The sequence below is a fragment of the Phoenix dactylifera genome, chromosome 11 (genome assembly GCF_009389715.1).
Source record: "Phoenix dactylifera cultivar Barhee BC4 chromosome 11, palm_55x_up_171113_PBpolish2nd_filt_p, whole genome shotgun sequence".
In the NCBI taxonomy this organism is placed as follows: domain Eukaryota; kingdom Viridiplantae; phylum Streptophyta; class Magnoliopsida; order Arecales; family Arecaceae; genus Phoenix; species Phoenix dactylifera.
Window position 1 is genome coordinate 7,117,608 of NC_052402.1, and position 26,682 is coordinate 7,144,289.

Below are 26,682 nucleotides of genomic sequence, written 5' to 3' on the forward strand. Positions count from 1 at the left end.
TTTTTATAGCTGGGTAAAATAATTTTAAAAAAAAATGCCACTCTTTTATTTAAGGGTTTTTTTATATAAATATCCTCATAAATATCAAATTTTGTATGAATACTCTTTCAAAATTTATATTTACATGTATACTCTCGCAAAATACTTGTTTTGCTATTCTACCTTTTTTTTTAATCCTTATTTTTGCATATATATCCATACCATCTAACGTCGTTAAAAAAAATTAACGGCTTCAAATTAAAATGATTAAAATATTCTTAATGGATAGATGTGCGTCACGATGGAGATAAAAAAGTAATTTTAAAATTTTATTTTATTTTTAATTAAAATAACTGTAGTTTTTATAAACGGTGTTAGAATAACCATTATATTAGGGGCATTTGCGCAACAACAGTAATTTATGAGAGTAAAAAATAAATATAAATTTTTAAGAGGGTATTCACGTAACTTTAAATTTTTAAAAGAATATTCATGCAAAAAAATATTTATTTAATCCTTCAATCCTAACATCTTGATTCTAATACTAACCAAGGTCCGCCGTACCGGGTCTGGTAGGCACACCGATCGCCAACCAGACTGGTACGGTTCCGGTTTATACCGGAATCAGACGGTATGAACCGGCCAGCTCTTTTCCGCCGGAGCCAGAGAAGAAGAGAATGAGAAAGTGCGCGCGGAAGAGAAGGAGGGAAGAGACATGCGGCCGCCATCGAAAAGCCGCGGAGAGGCGACGGAGGCCGGGGGAACCCGTAGAGGTGCATCCTTGCGTCGGCCTCCGCTGCACCCCCGCAGGTTCCCCCACCCCCCATCGGGTTTTGCCGCCCTCCCAGCCTCCGCCGCCCATCCTCGGCTCTCCGATGGCCGCCGCAAGTCTCCTCCCTCCCTCTTTTCCCCACGCTTTCTCTCTTTCTTTTCGTCTTCTTCGTCTCCTGCACAGAACCGACTCATACCGATTTTCATGGCTCCGGCGTACCGGTAGCTGGACCGGTACGAGCCGATTCGGCATACCATGATACTAACACTATATAAAAGTTACCTAAAATCTTCCGGTTCCTATAATAATCCGACTTAGGTTTCTTCCTCTTATTCTTAAATCCTAATCACTTTGAAAAGTCTCGGAATCCAAAAAAAGACACTCCTTCGTGTTAGGATTTTGATGATCACATGAATACTATCTAATTCATGGTGATTTCTTCATAACCTTATCTAATTATGTATGTAATAGTAATTTATCCGGCAAATCTTAAATAAACTTACATTTGTTTCAGTAAGATCGTATATTTGTACATGCAACATAAATGGGATAAAAACAATAGCTGGTGATCCACACCTTGCAGCATAAAAGCGGAAATTGATGGAATCCATAGCCTCCACCGTGACCCACAAATCTTGACCCACTTACGTGCAATCAGTTCGGGGTGAGGTCACAACCCATTTTTCACATGCATTCCCATTTCCCACATGCTTAATTTCGATTCGATCCATTCCTTTCTTTCTAATTCATCTTGAGTCCTCTCCAATTTTCCAGCTTTTGGCCCCCCACCGCCCCAAAAACCTCGCGCCGTGCTCTGCTTCTCCTCTCCTCGACCGCCGTAAACCTCCTAAAAGTCCGAGAGAGAGAGAGAGAGAGAAGGGTGGACGAAGCCGCCGGAAATGGCTTCTCTCCTCTCCTTCCGGGGCCACCGCCTTCCCCTCTCCCCTTTCTTGGGCCGGACAGGCTCTCGGGACCCCCTCTCCCGTCGATCCCACTGCGGATTCTTGACCAAGAACCCCTCGCCCTTCCTTCTCCGTGGCGGCGGCCTATTGGCGGCCAGGATGAGCTCGAGTCCTCATCTCCCCGATTTCGAGACCGCAGAGGGGCTTGCTCGTGAGCTGTTTGGTCGGGTGGAAGGCCTTATCTATACCGTTGCTGATGCTGCTGTCTCCTCTGATGCCGCCGTGGAAAGCTCGAAGCAGAGTGGAGACTGGCTTTCGGGAATCACCAATTACATGGAAACCGTTCTTAAGGTCGGTATGCCTGAGATTTAAGGACTTGAGATTCTAAATATTCTTTTCTTCTTCTTTTTTTTGGCTGTAAGATTCTAAAGATTCTTGAAATGGAAGTAAAGATAAATGAATGATGGACAAGTTCGAATGGAAATAAAAAAATAGCTCGAAAATAACCAAAAATTGCACTCCTCAATTCTCTAGTCCAGCAATTGTGTGCCATATTGTAAATCTGTTGTGTAAGTTCTAGGAGCGGAAAAAGAAAAATAATATAGTTTTTAGACTCTGTTGTACTGGGAGAATTTTTTGCATAATTTAAGAAGGCGAAGGATTTCTCGTTTAGTCAACGTTAGGAGTCTAAAGATACACGTAGCCAAGAAAGTGGATTTTCTTTTTTTTTTTTTAAAAAAAAACTATGATCAAGTTGAGGGAATCCTGTTTTGAGTCCAATCATGTTTCTTGCACTCCTAAGTTCGTCTTGTCCACATTGGGAGTCCTTGAGGATTGAAGATTGGGTAATATTGTTTAAGTAAATATGAGTAGGGTTCACGAATAGTGACAAGTTATATGATTTACAGGTTATTTTAAACCTTCTTCTAAACCTTCCTCTCTCAAAGTAATCCTTTCAACTGTGAATTTGCGCTGCACCAAAAAAAACAACAGAGAAAATTCAAGTCCGAACCAGGTCTGAACAAAATAGGGACAAAACTTCGGCAGCCCTAATGTTTGTTTGTAGCTGCATGAAAATATGTCAGTAATTCACATTACCATCAGAGTCTGATTGCTACTTTATAAGGGCTTACTTTTTAAAGCTGGCTCATTGAAACATACACATCATATGGACATGTAGTGTCTTTGCTATAATATTATGCCCGAAGCTTCAAAGAGTTGCATTAAGCTGTCCTAATTCCCTAAAAACTTTAAAACTGATCAGATTTGGACATGGATAGCAAATGTATGGGATGCATGTGTTCAACATCATTTGCTATGTAATGGAAGTTTTTGGTTGCCTGCTGGAGGCTTATACATTGTTTCCGAATCACCCACTCATTAGAGAGCATAACCGACACAATATGAAGAGAAGAATTTGACTCCTGATCCTTAACTGACCTATAATTAAGATTTAATGGTCCTCTTTTATGTTGTCAGGCCATTCAATTTAGCCTAAAGTACTTGCACCTGATAATTAAACATGGACTTTGATATGACACTTAAACATGGTTCAGTAAGAAGAAATTCTTAACTGTTAAAAGGATCTAATGCTTAGACACATATCTGCACTGGATGCATGAACCCAAGTCCATGTAATATAGGTCCTGTGCACCTCATATATATATATATATATATATATATTTTATTTTTTTTCTTTCTTTTCTTCTTCTTCTTCCTCCTGCACTTTTAACTTAGCTCAGCATGATTATAAACAACAAGTAATTTTGTTGTTAGAAGTGCCCTTCGTGGACACCTTCTGTATGGTGTTTTTGTAGTGCCCAAGGTTCGCCGTCTCGGTACTGGACTTCGTACCGGTGCTACACTAGCATAGTATTGGTATGGTACAACACATATTTTTTTGGCATATCGAGTGTCGGTACACCACCGGTACCGGTACGGTATGGTACGCCCGGTATCATCCAGTACGGTACGTCCGGTACCATCCGGTATGGTACAATATGGCATACCATGGTAGTGCCACAAGAAGTCAGGTAATTTCAAGTTATCAAACTGCATTTTCTTTTAGATTGACCACCATCCATGAGTACCCTGCTGCAACATCTAATGATAATGACCACGGCATATGTTGCATCATTATTGGGACTGCAAATAGGGAATCTGAGAAGATAAACAGGAAATTGGGGTTTTCAAGTTAATGTAGTTAAGCACAAATTGCTTTTCTGTATAAGAATGAAAATTGAATAAATTGTCAAGAAACTATGCAATACTCTTCCATGCAGCGAGTTCTTTCTATAGATAAAAAGAAGTAACCAGAAGTTGTCATCACAAAAAGATAAAAAAAATATTTTACACCTTGCTGATCTCAGAATACAAGCTTGTTGATTGACTGCAAGTTTTGACATCTCTGCAATATGCTTTTCATCTTTTTTTTCTTATTGCAATCAGGTTATGGTGTCTTAGAAATGAATCTGGTGTTTATTATGTTTTTACCTGTTCTACATGCAATATTACTGATATGCTATTGAATGCACCTGTATAGAAGGTCAATAATAAAAGAGGTAACAGTGAAACCTTTTTTAAAGTTTAGGTTAGATCTCTTACTTGTTGAAGCAATGGCATTTTCTGAATTCCTAAGACACTGACAGTAATCAGTAAAAGAGCTACATGTTCTAGCCAATTACTATAATTTAAATACCTTGTAAAAATGATGGGATCTGGTACACAACCATATAATGAGGTATCAACATTGACATGATATTAAACCTTTGTATTTGCATACAGTGTGCTACATTGAATTCTGAATTAGTAAGATCAATGAGTATTTGCATTGGAGGAGAGTGACCACATGCTTGCACATATTAGAAGCAACACTGAAGTTGTTAACTGGACATATAATTTATTTATCATCCACACTTTCTAATAAGGAATTTTCGATCTATGGCATCAGCTAATATTTACAATCACTCTTTCTATTTACAGGTTTTAAAAGATGGGCTATCGGCTTTGCATGTTCCCTATGCTTATGGTTTTGCAATTATTCTCCTCACAGTTCTTGTGAAGGCGCTCACGTTTCCTTTGACAAAGAAACAGGTTAAGTGTGCTTTATTTGTTCTATTTCTAAAGCTATGTTTTTGTTTTTGATGTTTCTGGATTGATTTACTATCGAATTTTAGTTGGGCAAAACAGATAGAGTTTTTTGTTCAGGATAAGTAGTTGATATTATGAATTGATGTCCTGCAATCACTTTTTGATAATCTGCAACAGATAAATAATTAAAACTTCGTCTTTCATGTGCAACATAGAATTATTTATTACTATAGAGACAATTAAATAGATCTGGTACTGCTGTGCTGATTTTTAAAGTAACTTGCTGATTTATATACAAATACTGGTGCTGCATTTACTTGAAGAGGTTTTACTATTTGTCATATTGCCAGCTACTGGGGGTGGTGTTACTGATCTTACCTTGCTATTATAACATTTCAAAAGGATATAAAAAGTAGATCAAGAAGCTCTTAAAAGTTTATGGATCTACTAATAGACATTGAAAATTCGAGCAGCTCACTGAGGTCTTTGAGGTCTCTGCAGTCTGAGTTCTCAGCAAAGATATTCTATGAAAGCAGGGATTCATAATTCTTTAGCTTAAAAGAGAGGGTGAATCACAATTACATCTTTTTCCTACTTTCCTCTGAAAGCTTGCAAATTACTTGAAGATCTAATTAGGGAAAGAAGTTAAAGTAAGATTGTATGCTATGCAACTTGATTATCTAAAAATGTGATTTTGTTCCTCAGAATATTTTTTGAGAAGTGTAGAAGTTCCAAAAGATTGATTTACTTTTTGATGGGAGTGTAAAAAATGACATGGTTTGTGTAAAACTTAGTCCACATTGGTTGAGAATACTGTTGCTCTCCAAGAGCCCTTACAGGCTATGATCCAAATTCCAAACCATTCATATGGGTCAGCCTTGAAGGCCTAGATCTTGCCCGACTGCATGATTTTCTAGCCTCAAAAGTTATAAAAGTAAAAAAAAGGAATGAGGTAGGTGTATAGAAACAGGAAGAAAGTTGGGAAAAAAAAGTGAAAGGTAGAAATAAGAGAAAAACATACATATGGGAAAGAAGATCTAGGCACGTAGACCAAATGCAAAATCCATATGACCCTCTTATATATAGGAGTTATGGCATCTTTTATGGTAAAGCATTAATCAATTGTCGAAAATACACATAGCAGGGTTGCTGGATTTGTGGGAGAGGAGAAGACTGTAACCATCAATTATGTTGCAAGGCTAAAATGATTAGTTTGGTGTTGAATTCTGTTTCTGTGGTTTACTAAGTTAACTCCTCAGTGTTGGTTGCTAGTTGTTTTTGTATTGCATATCTATACTTAAATATTAACATTAAGTCAAAAAAAATTGATTAATCATTTTAAAAGTTGTTCACCATTAGAGACGGGCATCTTTGGTTCGTAAGTGATGAGTTGGAATAATGTGAAAGTTGTATCTTACATAATGTTGCAGCAGTCCTATCTCTTGAAATACAAATTGAGGAAACTGTCGAAGTTTAATTTTCAATAGCTTTTACTGCTTTATCTTTTGAAGAACTTGAATTGAAGCTTATAACATGTTGTATTGTTGCTAAACAACATTTTGAAGCTTTTAGTAAAAGTCATTTTATTCACATTTTGGATTTATTATTCTTAGTAAAGCATTCTTTGTTTATCTCTATAATGTCTGTCTTCACTAATAGTCATATATCTGCATAAATATATGTACATAACTGAACAAGTTGGAGGAGATTGATCTTTTCCATGTTGTAAAACGTATTTTCAGAATCAACATGTCAGCTTTTTCACTTTTCTTTTGGTTCTGCTAACTGAAGCTAAGTTTTGCTGATATTCATGATTTGTTGCTTCCAGTGGTTGTGTTTTACATTAACTAATAGAGCAAATTTAAATTTCTGAGTTTATATTATTCTCATTTTGGAATCCAAAATAAACTTTCTCTGCAGATTGAATCAGCGTTGGCAATGCGATCGCTGCAACCCCAGGTCAAGGCTATCCAAGAACATTATGCTGGCGATCAGGTCATCTGACTTCCCGGATCTAATCGTCTCCAAACCTCCAAAATTTATTAGACAGTTAACTATGCGATATGAATATTAAGTTGTGTCACCACACTTTCATCTGTGATGATCAAGTTAAACTCATGTCATGTGAAATCACTATAATGATCACTTCCATGCAAACCTTTAAAAATTTCTACTTATGACCTATAAGTTGGAAAAAATTTTGACTTTTATTTTAAATTCTGCATCGTACTTCTATTTTTATGCCTCAGTTACTACAATTTGGTTGTAACTTTATTGGATGTGAACCTTGTTTGGTGGTAATATGCTTGGATCGAGAAAGTCTTGAGATACAAATTTCAAGTTTCAAAAGTAAAACATACTATTGAAGTGAACGAAGACATGTTGACTCTCTTACCTTATAAAGATTTTTTCTTCTTGTTTATCATATCTGAGACTTCGGTTTGTGCATTAACAATTTGGCATATGAATGTTACATAAACCTTTGAATCTGATGTCCATAGTGTTTATAAGATTGTGTTTACTTACGATGGCATGTTCTTGTATAACACTATCATGCTTAACCCTGTTATAATGGCTTTCTTCTACTTGCCAGCATGATCATCTCCACTTATTTGTCATTTCCTTTCATGCAAGACTAAAATATCATGTGTTGTATCCATATTGGTCTCGAACTGGCACAGTTCCATGCCCTAAGTTGACAGGCACTTGCTCGATCATTTTAGGCATCACAATAACAAGAAAATAAAAAGTCTGTGGTCCATGTTGACTGGCATGAATCTGTCTGGCTTAATAGACTTGCACATAGTCATATGCATGTTTCAAGAATATTAAAGCCTTGTGCCATGCCTCTACCTTGCTAGCATGTATGTGCCATATGACACGGACCAACATGGCACAACAGTTGAATCTATGCTATCTCTGTAGGTCCCCTGATTGTCATATGTCTCTGTTTTTTCATCACTTCATGTGCTTAAATTTTATGTTTGCGTGTTGTAATATTTGCAAAACAGCAGAGTTTTCAGTAAAACAAGGAAGAAACATAAGAATGAAATAAGTAACAAAAAGTTTCATCCGTGTATTGTGTTGGTATAAAGAAGAAAATACTGCTGATGTTATACCATTCCTAGTGATTTAACCTATTATTTTCAAAGCATTGTTATGCGGATCATGGTCATAATGTGCATTTGTCTAAGCATGTTGCTTTTCACCTTGGGAACTCATAGGTATTTGGCGTTGCTTGGCATGACAGCCTGTGAATGGGGATATTAATTTCCATGTTATGGTAGCCTATGTAGCATCTTTTTTGTCCTCGTTTGTCTAGTGGATCCTGAGCTAAGACTTGCATTACTTGGCAAGATGGGATCCTATCTTATTGGTTACTTAAGCTTGAAGTTGAACTATATCTATGTGCCTGCTATACTTTCAGTTTTTAATTATTGTATTATATATGCCACTCTCTCTAGTTCTATGAATATAATAAACAAAAATTTGATTTTGATCTTTATAGTTTTGGTAGTTAATTCTTGTTATGTGGTATATATGCAATCTGGTATTGCCGAATCATTTAATTTTTGTTATATGGTATATATACAATTTTTTATTGCTGAATCGCTAATAGTTGCTCGTGAAGCCAAAAGAAAAAGATGGTTAAGGATGAAACCAATGAATGCTTGCTAGAGAATGGATAATACAGATAAAGTTTTTGAATAACATTTTTGATCCAAGTGTATGAAATTTGTCTTCTGATAATTCTTTGATGCTATGGATGGTAGATTAGTTAACCATGAATATCTGACAAAACAGTTAACTACTCATGGTCATTTTAAGAAATTGCATAATGGCAAACTGTTCATACTTGGGAATAATGACTAGCCTTTTATAATATGAGTGCAGTTTCTAGTATAACATAGCAGAAATATTTGTAATTTAATTTACACTTAATTTTTCTACTTAGTCTTGATCAATGATGATTGTATCTATCACATCCTATGAACTTATCTAGTGATTCTAACTTATATTCAATTATTTTCAAGTACTATCAATAGGGCTAGGATTTCATGAAATATTTATTTCATAGTACTGTCCGGGTGCCAAGATTGTGGCTGCTTAACCCTTCAAGAATCACAGGCCTTATGACTACTTGATGTTGTTCGGTGAAAAATTATATTTTCAATAAAAAAGAAAAAAAAATTCTCAGTGATGTATTCTATTATCTGTTGTGCAACGAATAGGTTGCCTTTCATATATTTTACAACCTCTGAACTGCACCAATTTATGTAAGTTTCTTTTAGTATTTGAGGTTTCAATTCAAAAAACATTAGACCCCATTTATTATGTTTATTTGACTCTGATAAATTTCAAATTAAGTAAATTCAGATAATTTATCATGAGAAATTCAACTTGATGTACATTTCAATATTTTAGAAAGTGTTTATTGAAAACCGTAAACCTTTTTTATCCTCAGAGGTAATTAATGTTTTCTCAAGATCTCTTTTGTTAACTTGTATTTTCCCTCATCCATTTACAGGAGAGGATACAACTTGAAACTGCTCGCTTGTATAAATTGGCTGGTGTAAACCCTTTAGCAGGTGATCATTTTTACATTTAGCAACATGAACTCATTATTGTTGTCACACAGTGCATTACTCTTCCCCCTGCCTCAATAATTTTTTAAGATGCTGTACAAATGAGACGCTAGAATTTAATAGAACATAAATATATAGGTTGTGGAAGAAAGTCCATACATATTTAAGCTTCTTAGTTAGCTCAGAGTGTATCTTGATCATCTTTATCATGGTCTGCCAAATCGGGCCGAATTGTTTGGTTCAACCCGTACCGAACGGAACCGGCATGGATCCGGCATGGTTAGATGCTGTTTTTTGGATCGCACCAGTTTGAACCGGTTGAAAATGGTTGTCGAACTGGGTGAACCGGGCAGTTTACCGCATACCAAACCGGTATCGTACCAAACTAGTAGCCGACCGGCACGGCTCTCGGTGCTGATTCGGTTAACCTATCTTTTTATATCTTTTTGTGTTGCTCCATGCTAGTACTTGGCATGATTTGCCTTGGTATTAGCTGCATCTTATTGGTTCGAGTGAGGTGGGCAAGAAGCACAATCAAATCCCCAAATAGAAAATCAATGTTAGTATCACATTGCTCATCTCCATATACATAATATTGCTGCTTGTATCAATTCAGAGATCTTTGATTGGAGTATCTCTTGAACTATGCAACAAAAGCAGCCATATGAAGTGGAATATAGTCGCATGTTGTTCCCAACTTAATAACCAAAAGTTGCCTGTCTGTGCTCATCGTGTGGTATTAGAGTCATTTTGTTCATCTCAAACTCTTCATATCATCATGTACACGCTTGTTATAATCCTGATATGAGTTTGAAAATTGTCATCAACCAACATGCCAATATCGAGTTGGGGCAGAAGTTTAAGTTATATGACAATGTAAATGCTGAACTTGCACTAACATGTCTACTTAGGATACTTCTTGCAAGGCATAGCTGGGGCAAACTTGTTGGCTGGTCACCTGTTAAAAGTTATACTACTGGCTTTCGCTATGCCATAGTGCTAGTAAAGAGACGACACATGGTGCCAACATTATTAGCTTGCATCATATATTTTTGGCCTATATGGTAGCATATTTTTGTAGTTATTTTTGTTAGGGGTTGATGCTAGACTTGTGCATTTGCCCTGGCTGGGGCGGGTTTGGGCCAACTTAATATCGAGGGTCAAGAAAAAATATAGGGCTGAGCTTGGGTCGGTCGACTTTAGGGCTCATGCTTGGTATTCAAAATGCAAGCCTAATCGAACAGTCAAGTTAGGGATCCGACCAAGGCTAGCTTGACCCTCATTTCAATTCTTCTGTCGAAGAGGGGAAATGGGTTAGAGCCCTAAAGAGCAAGGGTTGGGCTAGAGGCAGTTTGGTGTTGATTTAGTTGGGGAAGGAGAAAGAGAGATAGAGAGTAGGTTGGGTTGGTGACGATGGATGGGGGGGGCATGACAGATTGTGGGGATGGAGAGAAATTGGAAAAGGGTGCGCGCGCGCGCGCGCGCGCGCGTGTGTTTTTTTTTTGGGGGGGGGGTACACCTAGAACTATGGTTGGTTGTGATGGCTAGTGTGTGGAATGGAGAGAGGAAAGGGAAAGGGAGAGAGATAGAGGGTTGTCCTTGGAAATGATTGTGCATAAGACAGACAAGAGGGAGAACATGATATCACTGAGGGAAGAATGCTGAGTGCTGAGGTTGGGATTTTTTAATTTAAAGATTTAACGATTATGTAGATGATTATATATTACATATAATATATTGTGTCAGGCCGAGTCAGCAAGTCATATTTAATGAAACATTGTTTGGCCCAGTTACTAGTCAAGCTTAAACTATCGATCCTGGACTAACCCAGTGGGCCTAAATTGGCTGCCTAGGCCTGTCCATAATTGGTCTGGGTTGGTTGAGCCAGAATTGCCTAGGTCTTGTTGATGCATAGAAGAATGGTTAAATTATGTGACTAAATTTTGTTATGTTTCTAACATTCTTCCCAATCTCTACGCTAGCATCTTTTGGTAATTATATAATTTCTTATAGTTTCATTAATTAAAGCTTAAAGTTCCTATTATTTGTTAGACCTTAAAATGCTTGTTACTTGTGTAGCTTTTTCTAGGTTGTTTACGCTGTATATGTATTGCATGTTTTTGCAATTAAGATGCATTTTTGGGGTGAATTCGGAAGCTAAATTTGTTTGGATTGGTAAAGAAAATTTTGTTTATGGGTTCAAAGCATGTCTTTTTCCCGCTACAAAGAAATAGAAGATGGTGTAAACATTTAAAGAAAGTTTCATCTAGTGTAGTTTTGCCTGCATGTTATGCATCTCCGCTAGAGTTCTGCATCATTCCATGCTGGTGCATGCTGTGTGTGAGTGGACGGATGCACAATATTGCATTCCTTCCCAAAAGCTTTTATAATACCAATGAACACCTAGTTGTGAATATGTTTGCTTTTATGAAGTTTTTGTTGAGAAGCTGCACATCTTGTGATCATTTTCATCTAGTATACTATTATGACTAACATGCCATATATTGAAATTTCACCTTGTCAGGGTGCTTACCTACTCTTGCTACAATACCAGTTTGGATAGGCCTATATAGAGCTCTCTCTAATGTGGCTAATGAGGTTGAATCATCTACTGTTTCTTAATTTGCTTATGTTGTTGGCCTTTTTTCTATATCCACCATGTCTTCAACTGCTCATTGCTTATTCTAAATAAAAGGGACTCCTTACCGAAGGCTTTTTCTGGATACCTTCTTTGGCTGGTCCTACAACAATTGCATCTCGACAAAGTGGTAGTGGGACCTCTTGGCTTTTCCCTTTCATTGTAAGTGTCTCAAACATGATTTTCAAATTTAACAGCCTGCTTATAATAAGTTTTTCTAGATGTATGGCTAGGCTCATGTAATTCTAGATGCAGACATTGTAAGGCATCGAACTAATGAATTTTTAATCAGAGTAAAAATTTCCAAAGCTTTGTAGATATTATGACTGACCTACAAAAAGGATAGTGTAAAGGCTAATTTATCTGAAAAGAGGATTAAATCGGAAATCAGCCATGGAAGGAGGACAAAGTTATATCCCTTGAATGCTATTATCACAGTAATGAGGCATCTTTCTTTTATTAGTCATAGGGGATATTAAAACTGCGAAATATATCTTTTACCTAACAGATTTATGGAACCGGGAAATATCTAATATTTACTAGCATATAAGTAATGTATGTCTTGTACTTCCATTCTGGTGGTGGACATACAGGGCTGCTCCTATGCTGTCATGCTTGGAATATTTTCATTTTCAATACCTTTTTTGGCCACTAGAAACTAGTCAAATCCATTTCTTTCTTTGGCATGTCTTTTTGGTAGGGTATCGACCTATGTTTTTCATTGTATATTTTATTTTGTATGTAACCATGTTAAATTTTGGGATAAAATAATTATGAAAGTAAATATATAATTATAAAAGGAAAAAATGCCAAATTGGTGCAGGGATTGGTGCTAGCACCATAAAGCCAACCGGGAGCTCAAGAACCTCACCTAACCTTTAACAAACACAACAAACCTAAACAATATTAAAAAATAAAAAGTATTAAAAATAAAAATAAGAGAGATACTCTAAATAATTGAAGGAGAGATGTTGCATTACCATCATTAGAATATATAAATAATTTTCCTGAGGCATAATAAGGGCACAATAGTGCAGAGATATGAATGTTGGGCAATAAAAAAAGGCCTAATAACAAGAGAGCGGTGGATCAGAGTGCTGGAGTTCAAGGTTCAAAAGCTTTTTTTTTATATATTGGTTTTAGTTGGACAAGATAAGATTTGATTTTAGTTAGGAGTGTAAATGACCAAAGCTCAAGCTAGCTAGGGCCAGCTTGAGCTGGCTCAAGCTTGTCCTAAGCTGGAAAGCCATAGCTCAAGCTCGGCTTGTTTTAAATTCGAGCTAGATTGAGTTTATTCGGTTGGGCCTGGTAACTCCTATGGGATGAAGACTTGGGGTTGAGAGGAGGATAATAGGGGAATGATGGTGGCAAAGGATCTCCACCTTGCATGAGATGCAATGGTGAGAGAAACTTCGATGTGTAAGGGATGTAGATGGTGGTCTTATGCTGGTGGTAGACATTCTAGAATGTGTCACTGTTGTTGTCTAGGATGAGTGTAAGGCGAGGAGGGTGGAGACAAACTTGAAGGGGTAAGTTGAAATATTGAGTCGGCAATTGATAATGAGAATACATGGACAGACGGAATTGTTATTATGGATTAATGGACAGGAAAGTGGGCCACGCAATAAATTTATGAGAGGTTAGGAAAGTTAGGGCTGGTGGTACCTTCAACCATTAAATCAATATATGAAGGTTGAAATACCTTATATTTTTTTCCTTACTCATCTAAAGACACTTATCTATGGTACATTTACCTCTCTTAGTTCCGCTTAGAATTAAAGAAGAGAAGCAAGAGAAGCAGAGCAGCCAAAACTTGGAGAGCATTTGTCAAGTTTTAAATCTTTTTTAAATCTTAAAGAGCTGAGTTGGTTTGTAAAGATAGAAGAAATGCTTCTGCTTTGTAGATATATTAATAAGTATATCTTGTTTTCGAGCCAAGGCAACTTGAACACAAGCAAAATGGACCTTGCTCAAGTTTGGCGGTTTGTATCTCAATATTGAAATCCCGGTTCATCTATAGCTTATTTATAACTGACCAATCTTATTTTAAGCTGAATTTCGAGATGGACTTGAACTACTTGTGAACAGCTCACTTGTTTAACAACCCTAATTTTGGCCTTTTCCTGAAAATCTATATACAATGCAAGAAATGTGAATTAAAATTAGTAAAATAAAAAACTGGGAAGAAAATATTGTTTGTCAAGAAGAAGAAATTAGGCATCTTTTCTACATATATTATTCCTTTAGGATTTTTATATCATTGTTTTGGTAGTTGTGTCAATCAATAAATTATCTCTTGAATGTTCAAGTCACCATATTTAGACTCTAAAACTTATTATTTTCATTGGTAATCTAATGTACGACAACAGAAGTAGCTATGAAATTTGTGCTTTAAGAAGCTATATATGTGTGTGTGTGTGTATATTAAATCCTCTTAATCTCCTGGGAATCAAACATCATTGTTCTCAGGACTGGCAAAGCTCAAGTCTAGTCTAGGAAAGAAATACTTCGCAACAGTTAAAGAAATAAAGAAAATGCTGATTATTAGTTATCACCACAAAAGTTATCTTGGGATGGAACTTCAAAACCCACCTAGATTTGGGTCAGTTTTTGGTCCAGTTTGGGCGGAAGCTAAAATTTGATGTTTTGGATGAAGCTTTGCCATGCTGGAGTTTATGTGTTTCTAACAAGAATATGGGTACTTAATATTGAAGTGGTGGTGCACCAACTAAGATGCTATTGGCATGTGCAATGAAGATATGAATACACCATGCTAGGGAGGGTGTGTTGTAGGACAGGATAGTAATTGCGAGAAGTATGTTTCATAAAGCAAAGATTTTAAATACCAGTTGATGGCAGTGCTTCCTGTTGTCCCATGTATCAATATAGGGCACCATCCTGGGTGTCAGGATGGGATGAGTCAGGAAATGGACTGAGAGGAGATGAGATATCCACCATCCTGAGTTTCAAGATGTGGGTGTCTTGTTCATTGCCCACATTATTTAAAATCTTGCATAAAGTTGATGGTTTTGTTATGGTTTCAAGTTGAACCATTCATTGTGCATAACGTCTGCATCACTATTCTTCTTGTAGAATGGACTCTTTTTTGAATTGGAGGGAGGCCCTACTTGGGGTTGATCCTATGGCAAAATTTAACCTAGAAATTCCTGTTTCTCTTCCTTGACAGAGACAACTTGAATGCTCCATCTTGATATTGACCTGACCTGGATTAGCAATTCGGAAAGGCCTCATTTTAATCTCTCAAAAGATCAGCAATAGCTCTGTGTACTCGAGGGCCATTGGGGAATAAAAAGCACTTTTCTTTGAGCAGTTAGACTGGCTATTGGTGGGTTGGTTATATGCTCTCCCTCTTTTAAAACCATAAAAGCTGTGGTAACCCAAAGTAAGAACAATGCACATCAGAACATAGAGTCTGATCACCAGGAGAGTGATTACTTTTAGGAAGGCTAAAAAATTACTCCTGCATTGCGCAATTGTTCTGGATCACCTTTATCACCCATCTTGCATGATGAGCAAATAGCATATTTTATGCCTTCTTTCATCATAATAAAACAGGTTTAGGCTGCTGATTCATTCACATGGTCTAGCAGTAGCTATTTTGGCCCTTGTTTTTCATTTATTTTGCGATTTTCTTTTTTCACTATTAAGCAGCTGCTTCATTCATCGACCATGAAGTATAGAAAACTAGGTCTAGATCACTGATGCCTGATGTTTCTGCAGGATGGTCATCCACCTCTTGGATGGTCAGACACATTAGCATATCTTGTCTTGCCTGCTTTGCTGGTTATCTCACAATATATTTCAGCTCAAATCATGCAGCCATCACAGGTTAGCTGTCTATATTTACAGCAATTATTCTTGCATTTTCTGTTGCACAAATGGCTTTACAATAACAACTAACAACACAACTTAAATGTGGATCCATCAAAACTGGGTGCCAGATTATATCATCAGTATCACAACTTATCTGCTAAAATTATTTTTGTCCAGCCTATTGACAGTCTTAGTGCGTCCAAAATGTCATTATCTACAATTGTAACCTTGAAATGTAAAATTAGCTGGATTCTTTCATGGATCTATGAATTTGTGTGCTTCCAGTTTTGTGCTTCGATAAATATGTGACTATTAAATTAACTCAAGAAATTACTGAAGATCTTCCTAAAAGTTTATATTCAACCAACTTTCATGTATCTTCATTGCTCTGGCGTATTATAGAAATCTGTATGGTTTGTTGACAGCATTCATTTGTTGTCTTTGAATTTGGCTGAGTGGATGCTGTAACTTCCGATAAAATTAGCATGTATTCTACATGTCTTTCACACATTCAAAGATGTTGCTCAAATGCATGGCTGTAGGCTGTAAAAAGATTAAACTGTTTGCAAGCAGCTCATGATTGGCTTGAGATTTAGTTCAAAATGAGCCCATTCTATTAGTAGACTAGCCGGACACATGCTAATATATATTATTAATTCATAATTTATTTCTACAGATAATCCTTTTTAACCTTTTTGATTTGTTATGTTATTACTATGTTATCTTGGTACTACATCTTTATCTAATGGCTCAAATATGCTGTAAGTTTAAAGGAGTATGGCCATGGGCCCTAAATCTACCGAACCCTTTTGAACGAACCCTCCCTCATCTCCAATTCATTTTCTTCTATCCTTTCGTCTCTATCTCTCCATCACTCTATTCCTTCCTAGTCCCTTCCTCGCATCCTCTCTCATTCTTTCCCATGGTAGGACCTTAGAATCTGATACAAAATCCTCCCAAGTTGCACCTGGGCCGGTGTTGATCTTAAAGTCCAAACAATTTCGAAACAAAATTTTGTTACTCTTGTCCATTGCTGCTGCCTTTGCCTTGTCTTTGCTCATGGTCCATTTCAAATATCACTAGGTCCATCCTCTACATGGATGCAATCTCTGAATCCTTCATGCCAGTACCCTCAACCATGCACCTCCATTGGCCACTGTTGATGTTAAGTCACCATTGATTACTACTCAGCCTATTAGTTCAACCCTAGCAAACCTGTCATGATGAGCTAGGCTGCTTGGGATTGAAAGAGCTGAGCTCAAGCCAAGGCCCAAGAAGTTCCTAGTCCGTGTCGAGCTCAAGCCAATCCCAGCTTGCTTGAGCTTTGCTCCTAGACACGCCTACATAGCTATGAAAAACTGATTTATGCAATATTTTTTTTTTTTAAATGCCCCATTTGTTTGAACTCATTTAGTCATTTTTTGTTCTTTGGAACTGTCTGATATTGTTTGATTCAAACTTGAGAAATTGCTGCCTTTGCTTTGATGGCTCAAATTCTGCCATCTCCAGCCAGATAGTGTGGTGGCAGAGGTGCATGAGGGAGCACTAGACTCCAATCTTTAAGTGGGTCAGTGTGTGGATCAGAGCAATGTGTGTTTAAATTCCCCAAAACTATACTTACAATGTTTTATAAGTCCCTAAGCCGCAACATCATGAGTCTTATTCCCTTTCTTTTATTAGAATGGACGGCACTTGGTCCATTTCTTTAAGGGAAAGAGAAGATAATAAAGCAAAACTAGGAGTGTGTTAATCAGTTTAGTTACATTTCAAAACTAAAACTTGAATTAGATGGTATCATAGCCAACAGTATTTCTTCTCACATGCATTTTGCATGCTCCACATTACTACATATTTATCCTTTCAATTGGCAAGTTCAACTGTTTTTGAAAAATGACCACAAACTGTAGATACTTTGCAGTAATTGCTTGACCTATTTTTCAAATTGTTTTGTTATTACAGAAATGCAGTGATTATACTTACATTAACATTGACTGCTTAAAGTTACCTGGGCATCTATTTGCAGAATAGCGATCCCAGCCAGAAAAATTCTCAAGCTTTGACCAAGTTCCTTCCTTTGCTGATTGGTTACTTTGCTCTTTCTGTTCCTTCTGGGCTGAGTCTATATTGGTGAGAAGGTGTTATCATCTTTTTCAACTGTTCTTTTTTACTTTGAAGTGAAATGATATGAATATTTTCTAGAAACAAAAATTTACATTTGACAGTTGTGGTCAACCATCTAATAAAATTAGAAAAAGATATCCAATTATGCATGTTTATCAATGCTGGTATATGTGAGGGGCTCTTCTATGATATTTTTAAGCTTCACCCTGCAAATAGCTATCATCATTGTAAGTCTTCATTCTGTTTACTTTGCATAAGTCTATATGTGCTTAATGTTTATATGTATGTATTATTTCTCCCTCAGGCAAGTTTTATACTCTGCATTATTTACTCTACTCTCAGCCAAATCTAAGGTGATGCAAAACAAATGAGATTAAATCGGTCTATTCAATTCATAAATGGAAAGAAGTTGGAGAATGATTTTGCTTCATGTTGTTTCTTGTGAAAAAATTACTCCTTGCAGTCTGGCTGCAAGATGCATCTGGAATCTAATCTTTTATGGACATCTTGCCTTAGAAACCTTTTTAAAGCTGTCTATATGAAACTCATAAAGTCGCCATCATACCTTGACCAGCTTTTGTTTTATCATCTTGATAATCTACCATCATTTATAAACTATTTTACCATGAACTTCTATAAAACCTAAAAAATGCCTCTTTGTTCTTTGTACTGAGTTGTCTTGAAGTTTTCCTGGGAAGCTGGTGAAACACAAGAACATCAATCTTTTCCTGAATTCTGTACATTATGAAGCTAATTGACGCTTGATAGTGAGGTTTTCTCAGATGTAATTAAACGGACATGTATCATCCATTTTGTTGCAGTAGCTCTTCAACTTTGCTGCCCTGAGTCCTTTTTAATTTACCTACTATATAATTCGAGCTCCCCAATCATCTAGTAAGCCTACAAACTAACGGATCCTCAGCTGGGAGTAATATGCCCTTGGTAGAAAAACATTTGATCTCATTTTTTCTTCATGATCTTGTTATGTAAGATTTCTAAATCTTTGCACTCTCTCTTTTTGACAGCAAATCGACTGGGTCCACACTGGACATAATGTTATTCTTTTAATGATAGTTTTTGAATGTTGTGATGGTGAGGGAATATAAATGGAAATGGGATTTGATAATCTGTCAATCTAGATTTTTTTTTTATCACCCCTTATCATTCCTTTTGTTTCTCTAAAATACTTGCCATGGTTAATATGATACTTCTTAGTGAACTGTGAATACTGGGTAAGCAGATAAACTTCTTATCCCTCTATTGAACCATTAAATTTTCAAATCTGCAGTTGTAGTTCATGGGGAACTTTTTATGGTGAGGGGACTAAGATCTAGTTATGGATCTATTGAGCTTGATGCTCCTTAGCCATGGCTGCATATCTTTTGGGATGTTGAATCAAGTCATGGAAGGATTGCCCATGTGGGCTTTAGGATGACTTGCAAGGACATTTTGTTCTGTGGAAAGAAGAAATTGATTGTAACTTGCAAATAATTCATTGTTGTGTTAGAGACCCTCTGCAAGTTCTATGGAAGAGTGCTAGGACTTTTTCTTTGCGGGTGAGGTTGCATTAAAGGGATCATTATTAGCAAAAGTCTTTTGTCCACCATTTTGGGCAATCCCACATTACTAAATCTACTATTATGCTACTTGAGCATTATGATGCTCTAGTAGCATAATAGTAGATTTAGTAACGTGGGGATTGCCCAAAATGGTGGACACAGGAGAAGAAATAAGGATTTGAGAGGGCATCAATCAGTACTGAGATGCTAGAAGACTTTGTAAATCCATAAAGGAGAGAGATTGAGAATGATATGTCAACATGGGTTTAATCTCTGAAAAATCTGACATGCCCAGAGATGCAATAATTCAACAGAGGAATTGTAACAACAATGGTCCTCATTCTTGGTATTATATTCCAAGAAAATTCACTTAGAAGTCTGAAGGGAGAGCTCAATACTTTTACTATGAAGAAGAAGCATATGAATTAGAGAGTATGAAGATGCTTTCAAGTAGGATGAAAAATGTTAAACCACAGAAATGGTGAACATCCATAAAGAATAGAAGGTGTTTCTAATGGATCAAATAGACATAAGAATTATTTTTAGAAAGTCTGGGAGAAAAATCAAATGCAATATTAAAATTATCACCATGCTTTCTTCTAATAACATTTTTAAATCATACATGTGAAAATATGACTATCAACAAAATGTGCTCAAAGAGTTCCCTCAAAAAAAAAAGTTCCCTAAGATTGTTAGTCACAAATCTTAGATGAGATTTTGTGCTTACTATTTTCATCTAGTTATTAAAATTGGCAATTAATATGATAATTACCTCCACTACAGTTAAAGGTCATCATATAAGGGGATAACCGATTGTGGAAGTATCCCCTAGGATGCAACAAACATTTTTAGCCCACCCTCTGCCTGCATTAGAAAGAGGTCTTACAAGATCTCTCTTTGGTAAGACAAGATAGTCCACTCCTAAGATTATTGTTAGGCATAGCATGTTAAGTGGTGTATCAAAAGACAAATGATGGGTGGAACAGCTAAGAGTGACAAGTGGGGGAATAAGATCAAGGAAAATTAGGTACAACACCAAGTTGAAATGATTAGAAAATCATTTGGTAAATAAATATTTTCAAAGGAGGAATAAAGAGGTTAAAATTGCTATTTAAATTAAATAAAGATATAATAGTACCCCATGTTTTATTAAAATAAAGATTTGTGGTAAGTAACAACATGTATCATATGGGTACCATTTGACTTGAACCTATATGTGTGTGACACATTATTAAATGTCAAGGGTATTTTGTGAACGTGCATTTTGGACTAATTCCTTGATTTCCTTCTTAACATCATAATGGAGATCCCACAAACATCTAAATGAGGAAGTCTGGATATTTGTGAATGCATGTTGCAGCCATATGGAATATTCTAGTTTCATGAATGCTCTATAGACATGCTTGGTCTCATTAAGAAGAAGCCTCGCTTGCACACATAGGTCAGACTATCAAGGGTATTATAACTCTTTACCCTTCTTTACAAAAGCTATTTTTTAAATTTTGACCTGTGTTTAGATTCCCATGATCTTATTTCTCGATTCCTCTCTCTCTCTCACACACACACACAAAAGCAACCATCCTGCCAACTTGTTTCTCATGGTTGGGAAAGCTGCCGGGAACCCACTGCTCATGCCACATTCACAATAGCATCGAGGAGTCAGCTGTGATATTATTTTAGGGGTGCAACTTGGGTTGGACTCAAGTAGCACCTGCCTGCCCAACTAGCTCATTAGGTGGAATTGGGTTGAAGTTCTATATATCTGGATTGGGCTTGGGCTCAAAAATCCCACCATAGTTAGGGTTGCCCTTCAACCCAAACCGAACCTGACCCGACCCAACTTGACTTGACAAAAATCCAATCTGACTTGATACATAATAAATAAATAATTTATATTTCATATAGATTACTTGTATATTATATAATTGTATCTTTAATCTTATTAAATTGGTTCATTCAAATTTATGAATGATGAGGTCTTAGTTCAACTAATATTAATCAAAGAAAAATGTCTCAAACATTTTTTCTATTTTAAAATTCCTTTAACTTGATCTAGTCCAATTAACATGGCATAGTTCAACTCAACCCGATTAACCGGACCCGACCCGATTTACTTGACCCAACCCAAATTTAGCTTAGTATGGGATTGGGTTGGGCTAGGTTAGAGAAATCCCAACCTAAGACCAGTTTGAGTTGGGTTAGAGTTGAGGGATTTAGAGGTTGCGTTGGGTTAGGGGTTTGCCCTAAGCTTTACCCAGCCTGCCCGAGTTGCAGCCCTACTTACTTTTGTAGGAGAAGCGTCGGTAAAATTTACCACTTCCGGTGATCTCGATATCATCAAAAATTTCTTTGTTTCTTTTATTAGGTTCTCAGAAGTTTCTTGGGAGGTCTTCTTGCAAGTTCAAAGCAGTGTTAGAAAAAGCCTGTTGTGTCCTTAGGGCTTTTGTTGCAACCTGTTATCATTCATATGATTATCTCTTCTTGTTAATTTTGCTATAGTTCTGTGGTTGCATCAAAACTCTGTTCCAAATCCAGGGGTAGGTTAAAGTAGGGATCGGTTCTCTGTCAATTTGCAGCTGATAAACATTTACAAAGGAAAAAAAGAAATCCATCTTTTGAAACATGAGATTGGTTTCATGTCCTCGAGGTCTAGACTTCAGAGTATGCTTATGATGATGATGAAATAAAGAAGAGGCCCCCAAAGTGGTTGAACCGAACATCGACAAACCAGGAGACTCTGCTCCATCCCCCTAACTCTTCATTTTATCAAAATTTTATGGTTATACAACGATTTTGCATATAATAGGAAGGATAAGTTTGAAATAGGGAATTGCAATTATGCTGAATAACAAATATTATGTTGACGAGTAAACATGATGCATCAAACAAGTTAGGAGCATTCATTCAGCCATACACTTAGGAGGGGTGACTAATATTTGCTAGCAAGAAGACAAATAGGATCTACTATAATATGATTTTGGAATATAGAAGTGCAGGAGCAACTTGTAGTAAGTCTTGTGATGAGTAGCTTCAGAGTCCAGTATCATAGGAGAATATGAAGATTCAGAGCCCACATACTTCGTAGTGGGAGCCCTAAGGAAGCTGTTTCTGAAGTTCTTACGACTGGCAAATATGCATTCATTGATGCTTCTTTGCAAGTTAAGCAATGCTAGGCATTGGAGGAAGAACATCTGGCAATGGCGCCTTTACTCGAAGACAGATAGCGATAGATTGTTGGGAGTAAGTTGCTTCCTCATCACTTTTGGGAGGCTTTGTCTAGATGCACTGCATGTTGATACTAATGAACCATGTAAATGTACGGGATAACCTAAGTTAAGTATGATGAAGAAACAAGGATGATTTCTAGATGGAAGAAGAACATAATGGGCAAGCAGGATGAGAGAGCAGGTTTCCCTAGAGAATGCAGGTAAAAGATAAAAATCAAGGACTATTTGAAGGCTTTGTGTAGGTAGAACATAGCGGGCAAGCCAGATGGAAAAGCTGATCTCCTCAGCATGCAACTGGGCTACAACATGTGGGCTATGGCACATCATCTATAGTTGACATTTGTGGTCCCTGAAATTTTGGTAGTCCAACTTTAAGGAGGGGGAGCACTAGCTTCTTGTCTTAAACAGGGCGACTCTAAGTTTTGATACAATAGTTTGTTATCGGAGAAACAAGTTATGGGGCAGTTATCAGTTGTCAAATTTAATTAGTGACATGATAAGATTTTGTTGCAGTCCTACATGAAAAGCACTTGAAGCATGAATCTCTCAATGTTCGATGATGCATATGCTCAACTATGTTTACTGCCATAAGACCCAAGAAATCAATCTTCTGGATGATTAATGAGTGACACAGAATCCACCTCTTGAATATCAATTTAAAAGTATTTTAATATGTTCTAATTATGGTGTTTGTATCTTGTGGAAATAATTTGTGCAATAAAGCCAACTTAATGAGAAGGAAATATCCAATGCCTCATGATTTTATTCTATAACTAACATTGTCAGGTGTTAAATCATCAAGTTATTTATAAGCTAGATGATCAAATGGTAAGAAGTGGCATACACCTGATGAGCCAGATAATTAGTCTATTTATTTAGCCAGATTAGTGGAGGCTGAAGCTATTTGTGCCACTTGTCTTTATTCTTCTTACAAATCACATCCTAAAAAACTGCAAGCCCTACATTTTTATAATCTAGGTAGAAATAGCTTCATTGTCTTCCACTTTATGCTTTCAGTGGAGCTTTATTTCTTATTCAACTAAAGTTTAATCTTTCATCTGTGCCTTGATCTTGGAAGCCAAATGCAACTTTCTAGAAGCCTAGTTGTTCATCTGTGTTTCATCAATGAATGAAGACTACCAAATTTGGTTGTTACTGCAGGGAGAAATGATGGACAGTTCTGCTAGTTTATTTAATGAAAAATTAACATTATTAATTTTTTATGGAAAATTTTGTCATATCTGTAAAATATAGCCGGTAAGGTTTATTATGTGTAATTCTTGCATGATAGGTACAACATGGTAGGAAATTGTCAACTTATGATCTTCTTTTGGTTTGTTTATGTAATACAAATTATTATGCCCACTGTTTTCTGCTATTTATTTAAACATATTTTTACCTTTGCCTTTCATGCTGGATGTGTTTCAAGATTTTGTCAGATCTTAACAATCATCTCTCGCTGTCTAGAGAGGGAGTTCCCATGGTGAAACACAGTGGCTTGACAATACTGGGATGGCTATGGGATTAAACTATAACCCTTAGTTCCAACTTTTAAATACTTCTAGCTGTCGTGGAGAGTATGGTAACAGAATTGCTACACCTGAAGTTGGTGTTCCTTTTGGAAACAGCAGCATTGACATTTCTTGAGAGATGCCCTGTTATCTATTGGTTACTTTGTACCCTCCTAAGTTTTGTGGATAATAGGCTTTTTATGGAGCTTTCTTTCTTATTATTAAATTACCATTGTTATTATTACTTGATTAGCTTTAGGTATTCTTTTCTTAGCATAAACTGTTCCATATCCTAGGCAATACAGATTCTGTTGTTGATGAAAATTCCCTTGCTGTTATGACAAATGAATTATATGTTGTTTTCCAGGTTTACAAATAACATTTTGAGCACAGCACAACAGATATGGCTTCAAAAGCTTGGGGGTGCAAAAAATCCAGTTAAAGAGCATATTGACAGAACAATTAGGGATGAATCATCCAACATTCCAAACTCTGTATCCAATATCCAGAAGTCTATACTTGATATTGAAACGCAAAAAGCAAAATCCAGTCAAGGAGAAAAAGCAAATCCTGGTGGATTGCCACGTGGTGAAAGGTTACATTTGTTTGTATCCTTATAAAATCATCTAGAAATGGCTTTAGATTTTTTAGTTGTTTGTATTCATAAACTTTTATATGTAGGTTCAAACAAATTAAGGAGCAGGAGGTAAGGAGAAGAAAACAAAGGGAAGAAGAGAATGAGAGTGCAAAAGAGGTAGCTGAAGGTTCTCATCCGATTATCGAGCACCAAAATTCGGAAGTTAAATTATTAGAGAATAAAAATAAACAGGTAGAAGCTGATCTATCTAGGCTGCAGATTGATTATAATCTGTGACTGTTCATGATTGCTTGCATATTAAAAAATGACTGCTAAATTTTTCATCTAAGCAGGAGCCAGATAAAGTACATACAGATTTATCTATGAGTAACAATGGTGGACTCAATGGTAATGCTGGTTTAGAAATGACAAATGAAAGAAGTATTCATGAAAATGCGGAAAAGGTATTCCCTTTGTAAGTGAATATTTTTTTTCGGCTGCCACTTTTCCCTAATTGGAAATATAATCTGGACTAATTGTGAAAAAGATATACTTTTTACATGCTAAAATGATGAACGTTGATGCTTGAATGTATTATTAAGCGCATAGAAAGAGTATCTGTAGTAGGGATAATGAATTTTTATTTGTTTGCATATAAAACCAAAAAAGGCTTCCTCTTCCATCGAAGCAGAAAAGAAAAAGAATAGTCGCATAGAATTCTGGCCTAGGAGATTCTGAGGAGGGAATGGCTAGTACATCAACGAAATTGAGCAACATTTTTTAATGGGTATAACAAACCACCTGTAACCTAGCTGAGGTTGAAGGCAAATATGTGGGTGGCTGCTGGCTTTATCTATGTGAACGGACAACCATAATGATAAATGTTAGGGATGGGGTAAATTAGCCACTGGAGCATGTTTATTCCATTATGTTAGAATCAAATCTTTGCATTTTCTGTTTAGAGAGATGTATTGGTGTCCATGTTTAGCCTGGCTTACTAGATATAACTATCTATTTGTTCTTTTGGTATCCATTTTGATTGTGTTGGCTTTTTATGTTTGGATCAAATGTGTGAAACCACAAGGTACTGGAATATTTGGAATGCGGTCGATCTATGAACCCGAATACCGTGCAGATCTAATTCTTTGATCTGAAATTGTCTATATTTCAGGAAGAAGGAACTGAAGCACATTCCCCTACTGGTAACCAGACTTCACATGATGCTCTCGGCAGAAGAGATCAGGAGACAGAATGAGCTGAAGCTTATGCCATCACATGTATAATGCTGGTTATCTGTTCCCCCTGGCTAGTGGCATGATATTGTTGTACACTTTGTACCGATCATCTATTCCATCAGATAGCCTTTTGCGGTCAGTTCGTTTGCCTTTTGTAAGAGGGATGAGGTTGATCTTTTCTCATGTTGCTTCCAAATCCACCATATTGCTGCATGAAAGTGCTCACCACCCTCTCCGCTGGGCCTCCATGATTGTAAATTCTGTCGGATAAAACATATCTCCAAAATTCTATATTCCATATCCCATGCATGAGCTGTTTGGAAATTAAAGCTTAAAACTTTACATGAATTGTGATAAAGTTTGAAACTGCTATTGCAGTCTGTCTTCTGATGCATGATTTATGATATAGTTATTTCGTATTTGGACTTCCTTGAATGCATTTGCAAAATGTGATGATTGTGACCTTATGTCAATTAACAATATGCCATTATGAAACTACTGTCGCATCCTTCTTTAAAAGAAAGGCAGCATTAAGAAGCTGATGGAACCTAGTCAGTTTCTGCAAGACAAGATACATGATGGATGTGATATCTTTATCAATTGAATGGTGGAGTTTTAATTGATCAGTCAACAGTTGTTGCAAGAGCAATG

At 36.6% G+C, this 26,682-nt stretch overlaps 1 protein-coding gene across 2 annotated transcripts; it reads left to right on the plus strand.

Annotated features, from left to right (window-relative positions):
* Positions 1-1,518: 1,518 nt before the first annotated feature.
* Positions 1,519-26,450, plus strand: LOC103714458 (ALBINO3-like protein 1, chloroplastic). Of its 2 annotated transcripts, none has more exons than XM_008801710.4 (12): positions 1,519-2,004; positions 4,636-4,746; positions 6,664-6,738; positions 9,272-9,332; positions 11,854-11,927; positions 12,025-12,129; positions 15,709-15,816; positions 17,825-17,928; positions 24,587-24,814; positions 24,901-25,048; positions 25,150-25,271; positions 25,968-26,450. In XM_008801710.4, the coding sequence occupies exons 1-12, from the start codon at positions 1,651-1,653 to the stop codon at positions 26,077-26,079; spliced, it is 1,602 nt and encodes a 533-aa protein (XP_008799932.1). In that variant the 5' UTR covers positions 1,519-1,650; the 3' UTR covers positions 26,080-26,450. The 2 variants fall into 2 exon arrangements, with proteins under 2 accessions (XP_008799932.1, XP_008799934.1); XM_008801712.4 differs by having other exon boundaries at positions 1,521-2,004; positions 25,150-25,260.
* The last annotated feature ends 232 nt before the right edge of the window (positions 26,451-26,682 follow it).

Excerpts from the sequence above, each read along its gene's own strand:
- LOC103714458 (XM_008801710.4), top strand. The coding sequence starts at position 1,651 with ATGGCTTCTCTCCTCTCCTTCCGGGGCCACCGCCTTCCCCTCTCCCCT. Across the intron at positions 4,747-6,663 it reads TTCCTTTGACAAAGAAACAG|ATTGAATCAGCGTTGGCAAT; the intron begins GTTAAGTGTGCT and ends CTTTCTCTGCAG. Across the intron at positions 15,817-17,824 it reads AAATCATGCAGCCATCACAG|AATAGCGATCCCAGCCAGAA; the intron begins GTTAGCTGTCTA and ends ATCTATTTGCAG.